This window comes from Gorilla gorilla, chromosome 10 (genome assembly GCF_029281585.2).
Source record: "Gorilla gorilla gorilla isolate KB3781 chromosome 10, NHGRI_mGorGor1-v2.1_pri, whole genome shotgun sequence".
NCBI lineage: Eukaryota > Metazoa > Chordata > Mammalia > Primates > Hominidae > Gorilla > Gorilla gorilla.
The window spans coordinates 120,222,264-120,238,389 of NC_073234.2; the positions used below are offsets into that span (position 1 = coordinate 120,222,264).

The 16,126-nt window shown below is 37.0% G+C and overlaps 1 protein-coding gene across 7 annotated transcripts in view; it reads right to left on the reverse strand.

Annotated features, from left to right (window-relative positions):
- Window positions 1-1,002: 1,002 nt before the first annotated feature.
- The window catches only part of SLC41A2 (solute carrier family 41 member 2), a 158,735-nt gene continuing 143,611 nt past the window's right edge, over window positions 1,003-16,126 (reverse strand). For 5 of the 7 annotated variants that reach the window (XM_055357871.2, XM_063694270.1, XM_063694269.1 and 2 more), the window contains one exon: window positions 3,926-4,857. In XM_055357871.2, coding sequence (XP_055213846.1) covers window positions 4,672-4,857 — 186 coding nt within the window. In that variant the 3' untranslated portion in view covers window positions 3,926-4,671. Of the gene's footprint in view, window positions 4,858-16,126 lie in introns of all 7 variants that reach the window. The other 2 variants (XM_031001147.3, XM_055357873.2) reach the window with 2 other exon arrangements.

A 16,126-nucleotide genomic window follows, 5' to 3' on the forward strand; every position in this document is an offset into this window, starting at 1 on the left:
GATGATTGGTCAGTGATGCTTTTGGAGAAATATCTTGATCAAAAGGGGGAAATGTGAAACTTGTCAGAAACATAATGGAGTCACTTGTGTTAATAAAACTCTGACAAATAGAGCCAGAGAAGTCCATGAAGAAAGATTTCTCATGCATAAATACCCAGTAACAAAAACCATCACAAAAGACTCTGCAAAAACCACAACCTTGTACAATGGCCCCCAACCTTACACACAAAAAATACTTCTGTGAGAATATCTGCCCAGCAAACACCTGTTCAACCTCAGACTGGCATCATGCTTGCTATCGATCCTTGTAGCCAAGGATAATTATCTCAAAATAATTCGTAATCCTTCTTTAAAAACCTCCTCCTTCCTTTACCTCCTTGAATATGCAGGTAGTTCATATGCAGTGGGAACACTGTGGCATGTGTATTCCCATTGCAATGCCTGTTCCTGAATATCATTTTCTTTTAGAAACCTTCTCTCTGTTTACTATTTAGGTTGACAACAAGTTTGCTTTCAGTAAAGTGCTGGGGACAAAGACCTGTCTCTCAGAAAGTAAAGTCATTAGAGAAACAGAGTAGGTTGCTGGGCAGTTGGGGGTTAACTTGATGTCTGAGGTTATAAATTTAAAGATCTGTCAGAGGAGTTGTGTGTTTTTCATGAGCCATATTGAGCACTCAGGTACAGGCAAAACAAAGAGAGCTGTCTTTATCCAGAGTTTGTATTCTGTCCTGCCAGCATGAGAGAGGCAGTTGCAGATGTATGGACTGATGAACCAAGCAATGTAAGCTGGATAATGAGAGGAGTGAAGAAATGAGGAGAGTATTTGACAGTCAAAAAGTAGTAAAGCAATGCATTAGAGGTCTAGATATGGTCAAAGCCCAATTTATTATAATTCATAAATATCATATGTATACATAAATTACCCCAGTCTCTTCTGGGAGATTTCCACACTGGCTTGATGTTCTCTAGTTCATCAAGAAGTAAGCATAACAAGACTGGATAATTATTTCTTAAATTTTATTCTTTATTTAAGTTTAAAACAATTCGAAGATGGCAGAACCCCATTATAAATGGGTACACTATACCATAGATATAAAGCAAGGAATCCCAATTACTGATTTTTTTGAATGGCCTTTATTTGGCTACATCATTGATAGTCTATGGTGTGGAATTTTTGGACACCTACCAGAACACATATTACCATAAGTTTCCATTTTATCAGGTTCTAAGAAACTTTATTTTTGAAAGAAAAAAATGGACAAGAAAGAAAAATGTTTCTAAAAGTGTTATCTGTGTATAAATAAAGTGGCTGATAAATTAGTGAAAAGGAAGAAGTTTGGAAAGCAGAAGTTTTTATGTTGTATAAAAAGAAATAACAGTGAATTCACATTACTTAAGACTGATAATAGATGATTGTTGTGGGTAAATGAGTCATTTTATCTGTTGCATACTTACGTGAAGGCTTTCAAAAGGTCAGTAATAATTTAAAGGAATCTACATCCCTTTTATAATCGGCGAATTGGTAACTAATGTTTTTATTTTTTTCTCCTATTACATGCCTTTTAGACATTTGGTTGCTCTAACCAAGGTTGGGTAGCAAAAGAGAAAGGAGACAGAACTCTATCAGTCATTGTATTTATTTACCAGCATTTATGGCAAATGGCCAGACCTGGGCAGGGTGGTAGCAATGATAGATTTTACAAATTAAGGCATTGTTCTTTATTTCAAAATTTTCATTTACCTATATTTTCCTTGGTCTTAGAAATATGAATAATTTAGAGCTGGCAATACTCACCATCAGGATATAATAAACGGAGGTTTCTTTGTCTGAAATCGATAAAATGTAGTAATACTCTATTGTACTTTTAAAAATCCTATTTTTGCAGTTGGCTTCCTCTCGGTGAATTAGTTAGGTAGTTTTGGTACATTTGGAGGGTCATAAACATGTCATAGAAAGAGTACTGGCATTATGAAAACCTGGATGTTAGGGACTTCACAATTTGGTCATTTTGCAGCTGTACAACCTTAGAAATGTAAGTTCTCTGAATTTCGGTTTCCTCTGCTGTAAAATAGAGATAGGAATATCCATCTGATATATTTCACAGGTACTACTGTGAGTATTAAATGATATTGTGTGTTTGTGCACTGGAATGTGTAATATAATAAAGTTGTTGATTAATGCTTTAAAAATGTAGCTTGCCCTGTATATTTTTTAAAAATCAAAATAGAAATCATTGGGAAATGTAAATGTTTATGAATCTTACAGCTCAAATGCAAATAATTTACAAATGCTTTATAATAAAATCAAAGATATTCATGGATTTTTTTAAGTAAAAAATCTTTGCAGCTAAATATTCATCAACTTAAACTTATTCTTTCTTTTATAAGAATGTTCACTATGTAACATTATAACTCTCCAAAGGAGAAATTCTATAATTAGTTCACTTCTCTGCCTTAAAAGTTTTATTATAAGGCAGAAGAATGGAATAATTGAAGTTTAAAAATAAGCAAAAATATATAACTCTAAACCACAGTCCCCTCACTTAAAAGAGCTTAACAAGAATACTTTCTGCAATATATTTATAAACAACCTAATATTTATATAATAACACAAAGTTGCAACTTAAATCATGATGATCAAAGTTAATGTGCATTTTGATACCCTTATCAGCTTAAATTATTAAATATCTAACGGTCTTGAGAGATTGAATTTTAAAAAATGAACCACATGTGCTTTAAAAATGGTTACCTATTCACAATAGCAAAGACTTGGAACCAACCCAAATGTCCAACAATAATAGACTGGATTAAGAAAATGTGGCACATATACACCATGGAATACTATGCAGCCATAAAAAATGATGAGTTCATGTCCTTTGTAGGGACATGGATGAAATTGGAAACCATCATTCTCAGTAAACTATCGCAAGAACAAAAAACCAAACACTGCATATTCTCACTCATAGGTGGGAATTGAACAATGAGATCACATGGACACAGGAAGGGGAATATCACACTCTGGGGAATGTTGTGGGGTTGGGGGAGGGGGGAGGGATAGCATTGGGAGATATACCTAATGCTAGATGACGAGTTAGTGGGTGCAGTGCACCAGAATGGCACATGTATACATATGTAACTAACCTGCACAATGTGCACATGTACCCTAAAACTTAAAGTATAATAAAAAAAAAAAAAATGTAAAAATGGTTACCTATTCAATAACTAAGGTGTTGGTCAAGTGTTTAGAATATAGGCCAGAGTTTTAGAAAAATTATTTGAGAAATATAGTATATATGATTGGGTCCCATGTAGAAATAAGCCTGTACAAATGGATATGTTTAAGCATGAACAATAATTGAGGTAACCCACCAACTTCTTTTTTAAAAAGCGTAAGTCAACAGGCTTCTTTAAAAGAGCAAATGAATCACTTGCTCATTTTAAATCTCCTATCTTGATTATATTAAATAGTACTACTTTTTAAAATAAGAAATTATTAATTAGAGTGTAGGTAACAAATTAGCTGGGCGTTGTGGCGCATTCCTGTAATCCCAGCTACTCGGGAGGCTGAGGCAGGAGAATCACTTGAATCCAGGAGGCGGAGGTAGCAGTGAGCCGAGATCACACCACTGCATTCCAGCCTGGGTGACAGAGCAAGACTCTGTCTCAAAAAAAAAAAAAAAAAAGAATATAGGTAACAAATAGTAAATTCTGGTCAGCAGCAAAATTTTTGGACCCAATGACAAAAACATGTCAATAAAATGTGTTTATATTGCTGATATTCCAACAGCACTATGATCTTTGCTATCAGCAATCCAAGATTTAGTTCTTCATCAAAAGTCTCTCTCTCTCTCTCACACACACACACACACACACTCACACACACACACATTCTCGTACCGTCTTGTCTCTACAAATGCATCTCAGGTTATATTCTGTTTTTGAAGATTACATTTTTTAAAACACATCAACATTTTTCCAACAAATCAATCATCAAAAAATGACTCACTGCTTTCATTAACAATCTCTCAAGATCACTCAATGTTTAAAGGTTAGCCTGACAAGAACTTGCAGAGCTGAAATTGAATTGGCATTGGAACAGGATAATTTTAGATGGAGGTAAAAGTGAGTTTATCTTATGCTCAGCAAAACATATTTAGGTCAGTTCAAATATGAGCAATTGGTAAATTTATCCTCAGCTAGCATAGAGGTGGGCATTGTTAATACGATTCAAAGCTTGGTTGGGCACCCTTCGTTTTATAGTATGCCTGGGATACAGCACATCTGTGAGACAAGAAAGGCTAAACTAGAGCTCTGCTGCTTCTAATCCTGCATTACAAATTTAATAATCAAGTACATTTCTGCTATGTTTGTGGTTTTAAAATTATTCACTGTAAACATCCTATATTCTTTCCTAATTAATTTCAGAGCTGGAACTTATATCTATGTCTATGTCAAATTATCATTTATTCTATGAAAAGCAGCACGAATACTCTTCATTCTGGTTTTGACACAAATTCCTTAAAAATAAATTAAGGCCATTTAATTGAATCAGGGCCAACTGAAGATTACCCTGGCAAAAGTCAAACTACTGATTTGAGTTTTGAAAAAGAGCCATAAGTGGTTGTCGTGTATTTTCTTCCTTGGTAACTTGAGAGCAGTTTGTAGAATTTATTAGTCTCCAACATCTCCATCTCGATCTCCAATAAGCCAAAGAAAATGAAAACTTAAGGCTAACAGAGCTGTCCCAAGCAGATCACCCAATGCTGTTAGGTAGGGGATGGAGAAACTATCCGGGTCCTTTCCTTTCCTCCAGAAGTGATGGACCATCCAGTCAGCAATCCACAGCAAGGTAAATACCTAGAAGAGAACAACAGAGATTACTCCGGCTGCCTGGACATTCCTAGCCCATGAAACATGGCCACAAGCCTAAACCACTGGCTTCTGGAAGGGACTGCATGTGTCTAAGTCAAGAACCATGCTTGAAAATAAGAAATACTTAGTTGACAAGAATATTTTCATTTCACAAGAAAAAAAACAGCATGTATGTTTACAGGTACTAAAATTTTTCTTCAACTTTTCATATAGATCTCATTCTAGCCTCCCAATAGCCATAATAATTTGGATATTTTAATAGCACTGTACAGTTTCCAAAAGACTGTTTTTCTATGTGATAAACCTGTGAAAAAGGAAGACATTATGAAGAAGGAAATAAAAATTTAAATAAGGAATTATTTAACAGTCTCCTGCTGCAGGTATATCAAATAAAGATGGAAAACTGACCATTCATTTACTAATTATAAGGCCATTTGTGACTTGTCAAGGAAAATTTCAGTGCAGTAGTAAGACCAATAACTAGAAGGTAAATGCATTTAGAAATGGCTCATCTATGTAGTTATAGATATATACACAAAATGGAAATATTTTAAAAGATTATTCAAACATGAAGATGTTGTATATAAATATTTTCTAGAATATCAGGAATATAAAGACTTTTGTGAAGCTTTGAATTTTGGGACCAGATAAATGTTTTTTTCTTTGATCCACCTAGAGTAGGGGGATTTTATTTATTTATTTATTTTTATTTTATTTTTTACTATACTTTAAGTTTTAGGGTACATGTGCACAACGTGCAGGTTTGTTACATATGTATACATGTGCCATGTTGGTGTGCTGCACCCATTAACTCGTCATTTAGCATTAGGTATATCTCCTAATGCTATCCCTCCCCACTACCCCCCACCCCACAACAGGCCCTGGTGTGTGATGTTCCCCTTCCCGTGTCCATGTGTTCTCATTGTTCAGTTCCCACCTATGAGTGAGAACATGTAGTGTTTGGTTTTTTGTCCTTGCCATAGTTTGCTGAGAATGATGGTTTCCAGCTTCATCCATGTCCCTACAAAGGACATGAACTCATCCTTTTTTATGGCTGCATAGTATTCCATGGTGTATATGTGCCACATTTTCTTAATCCAGTCTATCATTGTTGGACATTTGGGTTGGTTCCAAGTCTTTGTTATTGTGACTAGTGCTGCAATAAACATACATGTGCATGTGTCTTTATAGCAGCATGATCTATAATCCTTTGGGTATATATCCAGTAATGGGATGGCTGGGTCAAATGGTATTTCTAGTTCTAGATCCCTGAGGAATCGCCACACTGACTTCCACAATGGTTGAACTAGTTTACAGTCCTACCAACAGTGTAAAAGTGTTCCTATTTCTCCACATCCTCTCCAGGACCTGTTGTTTCCTGACTTTTTAATGATCACCATTCTAACTGGTGTGAGATGGTATCTCATTGTGGTTTTGATTTGCATTTCTCTGATGGCCAGTGATGATGAGCATTTTTTCATGTGTCTTTTGGCTGCATAAATGTCTTCTTTTGAGAAGTGTCTGTTCATATCCTTTGCCCACTTGTTGATGGGGTTGTTTGTTTTTTTCTTGTAAACTTGTTTGAGTTCATTGTAAATTCTGGTTATTAGCCCTTTGTCAGATGAGTAGATTGCAAAAATTTTCTCCCATTCTGTAGGTTGCTTGTTCACTCTGATGGTAGTTTCTTTTGCTGTGCAGAAGCTCTTTAGTTTAATTAGATCCCATTTGTCAATTTTGGCTTTTGTTGCCATTGCTTTTGGTGTTTTAGACATGAAGTCCTTGCCCATGCCAATGTCCTGAATGGTATTGCCTAGGTTTTCTTCTAGGGTTTTTATGGTTTTAGGTCTAACATTTAAGTCTTTAATCCATCTTGAATTAATTTTTGTATAAGGTGTAAGGAAGGGATCCAGTTTCAGCTTTCTACATATGGCTAGCCAGTTTTCCCAGCACCATTTATTAAATAGGGAATCCTTTCCCCGTTTCTTGTTTTTGTCAGGTTTGTCAAAGATCAGATAGTTGTAGATATGTGGCATTATTTCTGAGGGCTCTGTTCTGTTCCATTGGTCTATATCTCTGTTTTGGTACAGTACCATGCTGTTTTGGTTACTGTAGCCTTGTAGTATAGTTTGAAGTCAGGTAGTGTGATGCCTCCAGCTTTGTTCTTTTGGTTTAGGATTGACTTGGCAATGCTGGCTCTTTTTTGGTTCCATATGAACTTTAAAGCAGTTTTTTCCAATTCTGTGAAGAAAGTCATTGGTAGCTTGATGGGGATGGCACTGAATCTGTAAATTACCTTGGGCAGTATGGCCATTTTCACGATATTGATTCTTCCTATCCATGAGCATGGAATGTTCTTCTATTTGTTTGTATCCTCTTTTATTTCATTGAGCAGTGGTTTGTAGTTCTCCTTGAAGAAGTCCTTCACATCCCTTATAAGTTGGATTCCTAGGTATTTTATTCTCTTTGAAGCAATTGTGAATGGGAGTTCACTCATGATTTGGCTCTCTGTTTGTCTGTTATTGGTGTATAAGAATGCTTGTGATTTTTGCACATTGATTTTGTATCCTGAGACTTTTCTGAAGTTGCTTATCAGCTTAAGGAGATTTTGGGCTGAGATGATGGGGTTTTCTAGATATACAATCATGTCATCTGCAAACAGGGACAATTTGACTTCCTCTTTTCCTTAATTAAATACCCTTTATTTCCTTCTCCTGCCTGATTGCCCTGGCCAGAACTTCCAACACTACGTTGAATAGGAGTGGTGAGAGACGGCATCCCTGTTTTGTGCCAGTTTTCAAAGGGAATGCTTCCAGTTTTTGCCCATCCAGTATGATATTGGCTGTGGGTTTGTCATAGATAGCTCTTATTATTTTGAGATATGTCCCATCAATACCTAATTTATTGAGAGTTTTTAGCAGGAAGCGTTGTTGAATTTTGTCAAAGGCCTTTTCTGCATCTATTGAGATAATCATGTGGTTTTTGTCATTGGTTCTGTTTATATGCTGGATTATGTTTATTTATTTGTGTATGTTGAACCAGCCTTGCATCCCAGGGATGAAGCCCACTTGATCATGGTGGATAAGCTTTTTGATGTGCTGCTGGATTCGGTTTGCCAGTATTTTACTGAGGATTTTTGCATCGATGTTCATTAGGGATATTGGTCTAAAATTCTCTTTTTTTGTTGTGTCTCTGCCCGGCTTTGGTATCAGGATGATGCTGGCCTCATAAAATGAGTTAGGGAGGATTCTCTCTTTTTCTATTGATTGGAATAGTTTCAGAAGGAATGGTACCAGCTCCTCCTTGTACCTCTGGTAGAATTCGGCTGTGAATCCATCTGGTCCTGGACTTTTTTTGGTTGGTAAGCTATTGATTATTGCCTCAATTTCAGAGCCTGTTATTGGTCTATTCAGAGATTCAACTTCTTCCTGGTTTAGTCTTGGGAGGGTGTATGTGTCGAGGAATTTATCCATTTCTTCTAGATTTTCTAGTTTATTTGCGTACAGGTGTTTATAGTATTCTCTGACGGTAGTTTGTATTTCTGTGGGATTTTCTAAATTTTCAAACCCCTGAAGCAGTAAAATAAATTTGGGACTAGAAAGGATAATGTTCACGGTTTTGGACAAGTTGGCAAGTATAGCACAGTGGTTAAAAGCACTTCTTTACAGCCCTTCTCTATTGTCTACTAGCTGACTGAAGGCAAGTTACTCAACCTTTCTGACTCTATATATCCAAATGAACATTAAACTGGTACTTACCTTGTAAGAATGTTCTGAGGATTAAATAATATACTAAATAATTCAGTGCCTGGCACACAATAAACTTTCAATAAATGTCTGTTATTAGTCTATTTTAACAGGATTATTCTTATTACTATTTGTGGCCCCTGGTATGTGCAGGACGAAGCCCACCCCAGGTCTAGGGTCTAGGCCAAGAGACCTTTCACTAACCTGGCAAGTAGGCCGTGGCTGTGAGGCATTTGCCTTGGGACCCAAACTGCTGTGTGCTATCATTTTAGCTCTAACACCTTTACCAGGAAGGAGAGTGGCTTGTCCAAACGTAGGAAGACATGTACCTATTCCAAAGGCATGAATTTTACATGCCTTTGGACATCTGTCAGAGAGAGGTTGTACTTTAAGCCCTATTGTCTTTTCCATGTGGTCAATTCTTCATTAGTGTTTCACTGGTAGAGACTGTTTTGGAATCATATAAAGTTTTGCTAGGACAATGTGTTTTGGGTATGGAGGAAGCATGAAATATTAGAAAGAATCCTGGAGTGGGAAGTTGTAAAATCTGGATTTAATTTTCAGTTCTGCCTTTGGGTAGGTTTCTTACCACTCTGAGCCTAGTATTCTCATTTGAAGAAAATATGGGGCCTAATATCTGCCAAACTTACTTTGAAATAATAAGAGCCTTGGTTTGGGGGATGAAAGTAAAGGCAAAAAGGCAGCATAACGTCAAGTTCTATCACTAAAAGCATAGTGCACAGACTGAGAGAAAGAGAGTCATCCCATGGGACCCCCCCAGTGAGCCAGGCCACATCTAGGCTCTGTTTTGGATGCCCTATTTTCAGAGAAACTGGTTCACATCTGCGTCTTCAGTACCTAGCAAAGTGACTAACTTAAAAAGTAGACAACATCTGATTGATGGAATGCAAATCAGCTTGAGACAGTGTCATATAGGAGATTCCTATGAGAATAAGAATTGTTTGTCCTGGGCAAGGAGGGTAGGAGATGTGAACTTAAGACAAAGGTTATCATGTCAGCAGACGCTAGGTATATAATAAATATGTTGCTTCAGAGAGTAGAGTGTTAGGTTAAGGAAGAAAAGACCAAAAGCAGAACTTAAAAAAAATTTGGCTATCTATAAATAGAACAAGTTATGCAGTAAACTCAAAATTACTGAAGTATATGGAGGTAAATTTACCTTCTGTATGGAGGTAAATTTGCTGATTGAATAAGTAATGTATACAGGAGGAAACAATAGCTTTTAAAAGAATGAGGGTAGCTAATTTCTCTGGGATTAGCAAGAAAAATAAATAAATTTATATTACATATTATAATATTACATGTTTACATATTAACAATGTGTTAAATACATACTTATATACACAAATTTATATATTATATGATACATACACCATTTAGTAATTTCTTGTATAATATTTGCCCTGAATGATTTTTCTAGAGTAAGGTTGGCAAACTACAGCCCATGGGCCAAATTCAGTCTGCCACCTATTTTTGTAAATAACGTTTTATTGGAACGCAACTCAACCCATTGTTTACTTATTGCCTATTTGGTCGATTATTCCTTGCCACATTCTCAGGAAGTAGGTAGGTTTACTATTCCTAATGTTCATTTGGAGAAATTGAGTCGGAGAGGTTAAGTGGCTATGTAGTTGTCACAGAGAGCATATGGTCCACTAATCCTCTGACATATAAAAAAAGCTAAGGCAAAGTCCAAGAAACCTGCCCACGATCACACAGCTTGCAGGCGGAGTCAGGCTCAAACTCACAGAGTCCAACACTAAAGCCCATGTTCTCAACCATCACTACAGTACCTTGTTTTAGTAAAAATAGAACTTTACATTGATGAGAGCGTAAACTGGTACAACTACTTTGGAGAACAATTTGGCAATATCTATTAAATGTGAAAATGTGTATCTCCTTAGTTCAGCAATCCTACATAGAAATAATGATTTTTTTTTCCTGTGCCACTGGGGAAAAATAAAATTGTTCATGGCCAAAAGATACTAGCTCAGGGGCTCTGCTGACTCTAGGTCTTCCTGTTGCTACCCTAAGGACTGAGAAGACCAGTATCTTGGTGTACTTATGGAAACCATACAGAGAAATTCTTATACAAGCATACTGAGAGATGTGCAAGAATATTCACCACGTCTGTTGTAAGAGCAAAAAATTGTATCTATTGACACAGAATGGCTAAATTCACTGTTAAGTCACACAATTGAACACTATATAGAAGCAAAAATAAATGAAAATGAACTATATAAATCAACATGAATATATCTCAAAAGCACAAGACTATGCATATCATTTTAATAAAGTGTATAAGTATAAAACTATGTTATTTATAGATATATACATTTGTAGCAATAGTATAATAAATAGTTTAGTATAATGGCAAGAATAGATGCCAATTTAGAATGCTGGTAACTGTTAGGGAGGGATGAAATGAGCACAAGAAGGGATAAACAGGAGTTACCAACCATATATATGATGCATTTTTATTTATTTTGAAATATTTGCTTCGGATCATTGATAAAGCTGAGTGGTAAATACATTGTTATCTTATTTCCTATTACTTCCTGTATGTTTATATTTCATAATTTTAAAAAATGTAAACCATTGTGTTAATGGTAACTCACTGACCAGGGCCGCATGAGCTACAACTTAGAATATCTACTGAGAGGGACACATGAGAAAAGAAGTCAGTATGTCCTGTAGAATCCACGAAAGGTTTGGACTTGGAAGTATTAGATGGTGCTGAGGCTGAAAGCAAGGCTAAGGCCAAAAGATTGCTTACATGTCTGTGTGTAGAGCTAGCTCCACATTCACCATTTCTGCAAACTGTCCTCTCCATGTAGGAAAATAGAAGGATGTTTTCTGGAGAAACTGAGTGGTAGAGATGCAGGACTCAAGGACACTAGAAACTATGAGGTACTAGCTGAGAATCAGGGATAATTGAGAGTCTGCATACCTAACCAGAGGATTCCTCCAGACTTGTATTTTGTTCTGAGAACAGTGGCAGGCAGGAGGATGACCTCCAGAGAGGAGAGCAGATGCTCACATTTGGAGGCCCCCAGTTAAATGGTCAGTCCCCATGTCCTTTAATAGTAAAGCATCCAGTCAACAGCCCACCCCTACTTCCATGTTACTTAACCTCTCCATGTCTCAGTCTCCTCCCCGTTCAAGACAGAGATGTGATGTGAATGTTAAATAATGCAGAATGGTTAGAGCAGTGTTTGGCATATTGGAAGAACTTAAAAAATTTGCTATGATTTTTAAAAATGGGTTATTTATGAAGAAATAAGAATCTGATTTTTTTCAACAGCAATACTGGGAGACAAGGAGTAACATCTTCAAAATCCTGAGAGTGAAATATTTCCAATCTACACGTCTGTGCCCAATTTATCAATCAAGTGTTGAGAGTAAATGAAAGGCCTTTTAAGTAATGCATGCACTCAGAAAATATTTCTCCCATGTTCTCTTTCTTTGGAACTATCTAGAAAATGTGTTGAAGCAAAATGAGGGCTTGAACCGAGAGAAAAATGGGATTCAGGAAATGGAAGAGGCAACATAACAGAGCAGTGAGAGAAGGTTCCAGGATGACATCTGTGCAGTGGCCCGGGGCATCAAAGCCAGACCAGGAAGATGGAATGCTCTGGATACCAGGTCTCCATGATAAAGGCAAGTGGGCAAATTATCTGATATAATAAACTTTTGAGGGGCAAAACACTAATTTAGGTATGTGATAGCTGTTGATGGAGCACTTGCAAAAAAAAATTAAGAAATTTAAAAATTCAGGCCAGGCATGGTTAAAAATTCAGGCCAGGCATGGTGGCTCATGCCTGTAATCCCCAGCACTTTGGGAGGCCAAGGAGGTGGATCACCTGAGGTCAGGAGTTTCAGACCAGCCTGGCCAACATGGTGAAACCCCATCTGTACTAAAAATACAAAAATTAGCCAGATGTGGTGGTGCACGCCTGTAATCCCAGCTACTTGGGAGGCTGAGGCAGGAGAATCGCTTGAACCCAAGAGGTGGAGGTGGCAGTGAGCTGAGATTGTGCCACTGCACTCCAGCCTGGGCGACAGAGCAAGACTCTGTCCCAAAAAAGAAAAAAAAATAAAATAAAAAATTCAGAAATGTAGAAAACTATGCAAGTGGAAAAATATGGTAATGATCTCCAGAAGAAAATTAAAAAGAGATAAAGGGAAAGAAAATAGAATACACTACATGGATCTGTGAGAAATGACATTTATAAGTCATAGTAATAAAACAATTTATTAAAAAAAGATTGAGCATTACTACACTAGGAGGATGGAAGGTGGGGAAATAAGGCACAGGGCAAGGTAGCAAAATCCTCGTCTATGACAACTAGAAGTCAATAGATAATTTCTCAAGTTAATAAAGCAAAATTAGCAATCCAAACAAAATATAGGGATAAATAACAAATAGCTAAAGGAGCTCTGGAGGACTATTTAGTAGTTAAAGAGTTTTACACAAACACACACACAGAATTTAAATATATATGTATATATCCATATAAATACAAATGGGTTTTTTGTTTTTTGTTTTGTTTTGTTTGAGATAGATAGAGTCTCGTTCTGTTGTCCAGGCTAGAGTACCGTGGCATAATCAATCTCAACTCACTGCAACCTCTGTTTCCCAGGTTCAAGTGATTCTCCTGCCTCAGCCTCCTGAGTAGCTAGGACTACAGGTGCGCACCACCACACCCGGCTAATTTTTGTATTTTTCATAGACATGGGGTTTCACCATGTTGGCCAGGCTGGTCTCGAACTCCTGACCTCAGGTGATCTGCCCACCTTGGCCTCCCAAAGTGCTGGGATTACAGGCTTGAGCTTCCACACCCAGTCACAACTGGCTATTAAAAAATTGAAATAGAATAGAATGGACTAGAATAGAAAGTAGCATGTGTAACACACTGTAAGGGTATTTCATAAAACTTTTGTTTTAGCTATGAATTTACACATATTTATGTATGTATATGTTTCAGAATAAACATATTTCTTACAAGTGCTGTGGTCAAAACATGAAAGCTACTCAGTCAGGCATGGTGGCTCACACCTGTAATCCTAGCACATTGGGAGGCCAAGGCAGGTGGATCGTTTGAGCCCAGGAGTTTGAGACCAGCTTGGGCAACAAAGTGGGACCCTGTCTCTACAAAAATTATAAAAATTAGCCCCCTGTAGACCCAACTACTCAGGTTGAGGTGGGAGGATCCCTTGAGTCCAGGAGGCAGAGCTTGCAGTGAGCTGAGATCTCACCACTGCACTCCAGCCTGGGTGAAAGAGCAAGATTGTGTCTCACAACAAACAAACAAAAAAAAAAAACACTACTCATCTTACAGATACATCTTACATGTTAGGTTGTAGGGATCTAATGTGTCAATCCCCAAAAGAAGAAAACCATGTCTTCTTTCTGTTTGATCCCTTGGTTTCTAGCAAAATACTTATACATGACAAATGAAACAAATGTTTGCTATTGAAGAAGCTCTATCACTGAATAACTGTTACTGTCAACAAGTGAAAAAAAAAACTCTCCAAGTCTTAGTTTCCTCATCTGTACAATGAGGTTATCATTACCTACCTGATGGACTGATTGATTGCCAAAATTAAACAAGATAATATAGGTAAAGGGCTAAGCAAATGCTTGGTTTATAGTAAGTACTAAGTAAATATTGGTGCCATCATCACTAATACATCAATTATTACACTGTCTCAGAATTTATGGACTTTATTTAAAAGATTGTTGGAATAGAAGTCTGGTTTCTAACACTAACCAGTTATATTTGTCACTTCTCTGATCCCTCAGTCTTTAAAACGAATAAATTTATGTCTTCATAGTCTGTTCTAGCTCTAAATTATAGAGCTAAGAAATTTCATTGTCGACTATGCAGAAATTGCTCTATTCACCTTTGTGATATTCCCTCTCTGCCTTTGCACATTCTCATTCCATTTATTGGATTTACTTATACAATATGAATAAAGTTATCTTCCCGTGCAATTTATTTTTAAAGGTATTGTGATGACATAGTTCAAGCAGGTTTAAATGTATTCGTTTTTTGCAAGTCAACAAAAGATATCTGTTTCCTTGGAACTCTGTGTGTAATAAATTATTAAAATGACAATAAGTAGCAGACACTTCTTAAATGCAACATTTTTTGTTTTAAAGCTAAATGATAATTTAAGGAATGCAGGCTTTTCCTTGGGAAAGCACATTGAACACACCAAGGGTAGACTGTGTTTTTATATCATCTGTCTGTTCTTTATGAAATATGCATAACCTCTCTAGGTAAATATGCCTTTTGAAAAGGCAACTTTGTAACCTCAGCTAATTATGCATGTTCTAAATATATTTTAAAGTACAAAATATATATATTTGCTTTGGATGATATTGATTCCTTCAGCCAGCTCCTTCTTTGAGCTAGAATCAACATTCCCTTGTGTTAGCATCCCCTTAATGCCTCAACTGCCAATAAACACCTTGTATATAGTGTGAAGAAAGATGATTTCTTTGGGAGAGGAATGCTTAGAAATATGATACAAATAAACCCGAGAAGTAGCAAATTAATACAGTTCTTCCTAACCCCTAGCTTTACAAAGGTTGAATTCATGTCCCCTACAAAAATATGCTTCCCTAATCCAGGTTTCCAGGCTGGAAACCCTACTCATTAAAATCTAATATTTAAATGTCTGCTAAGAATAATTTAGCATTATCAATCAACAGGAATTCAGTCTACTTCTTATATTCAGATATAAGCATCTTTTCTTTGGCTTGAACTATTTTGTTGGGTGGCAGGTGGGGGAAGGTGGGAAATAAATGGTGTCGCTGAAAAGAAAACTAATGTTTGATTACCTTTTTTCCTCCTGGGTACTATGGTGGGTATTATTATCTCTATTTTCAGAAGAGAAAATTTAGATGCAGAAAGGTGAAGTGGTTGCCCGGTAACACAGCTAGCAAGTGGTAGAGTCAAACCCAGGTCTGTTTGATTCCAAAGCCCACACTGCTTCTCCCATACCACATTACCCCTGCTGGGCACTGACTGGGGGCAGCCAGAAAGGAGAACGAAGTGTTTCTACTTGTAGATACGAAAAAACAAAAATAGAAACACAACCCAAAAAACAAGAACACAAAAAAAAGACCAAGATGAAACTTCCATTTTTAGCAGCATTATAAACAAAATACCCCAAATGACCTACCAACAGAAAACGATGTAAAATGTTCAATAAAATACAAAAACTATCTTTTAAAGTGCATCACTGTTTTAAAGTGCATCACTGAGCTGGCATGAAGGAAAGGAATCCTTGGAGGCCCACAACAAAGGGAAACAGCACGCCAGGGTAAAACTCTGAGGATCCTGAGCAGGCAGCTGCCCTGGGCCACTTGTGCCCTCTGCCTCTCCAGGGGACATGGAGGCATCCTCCGCTGGTTTTGATGGTGGCACAGGGCACAGCAGATAGGAGACAAAAGCAAGGCCTGTCTCAGGTAGAGAGTC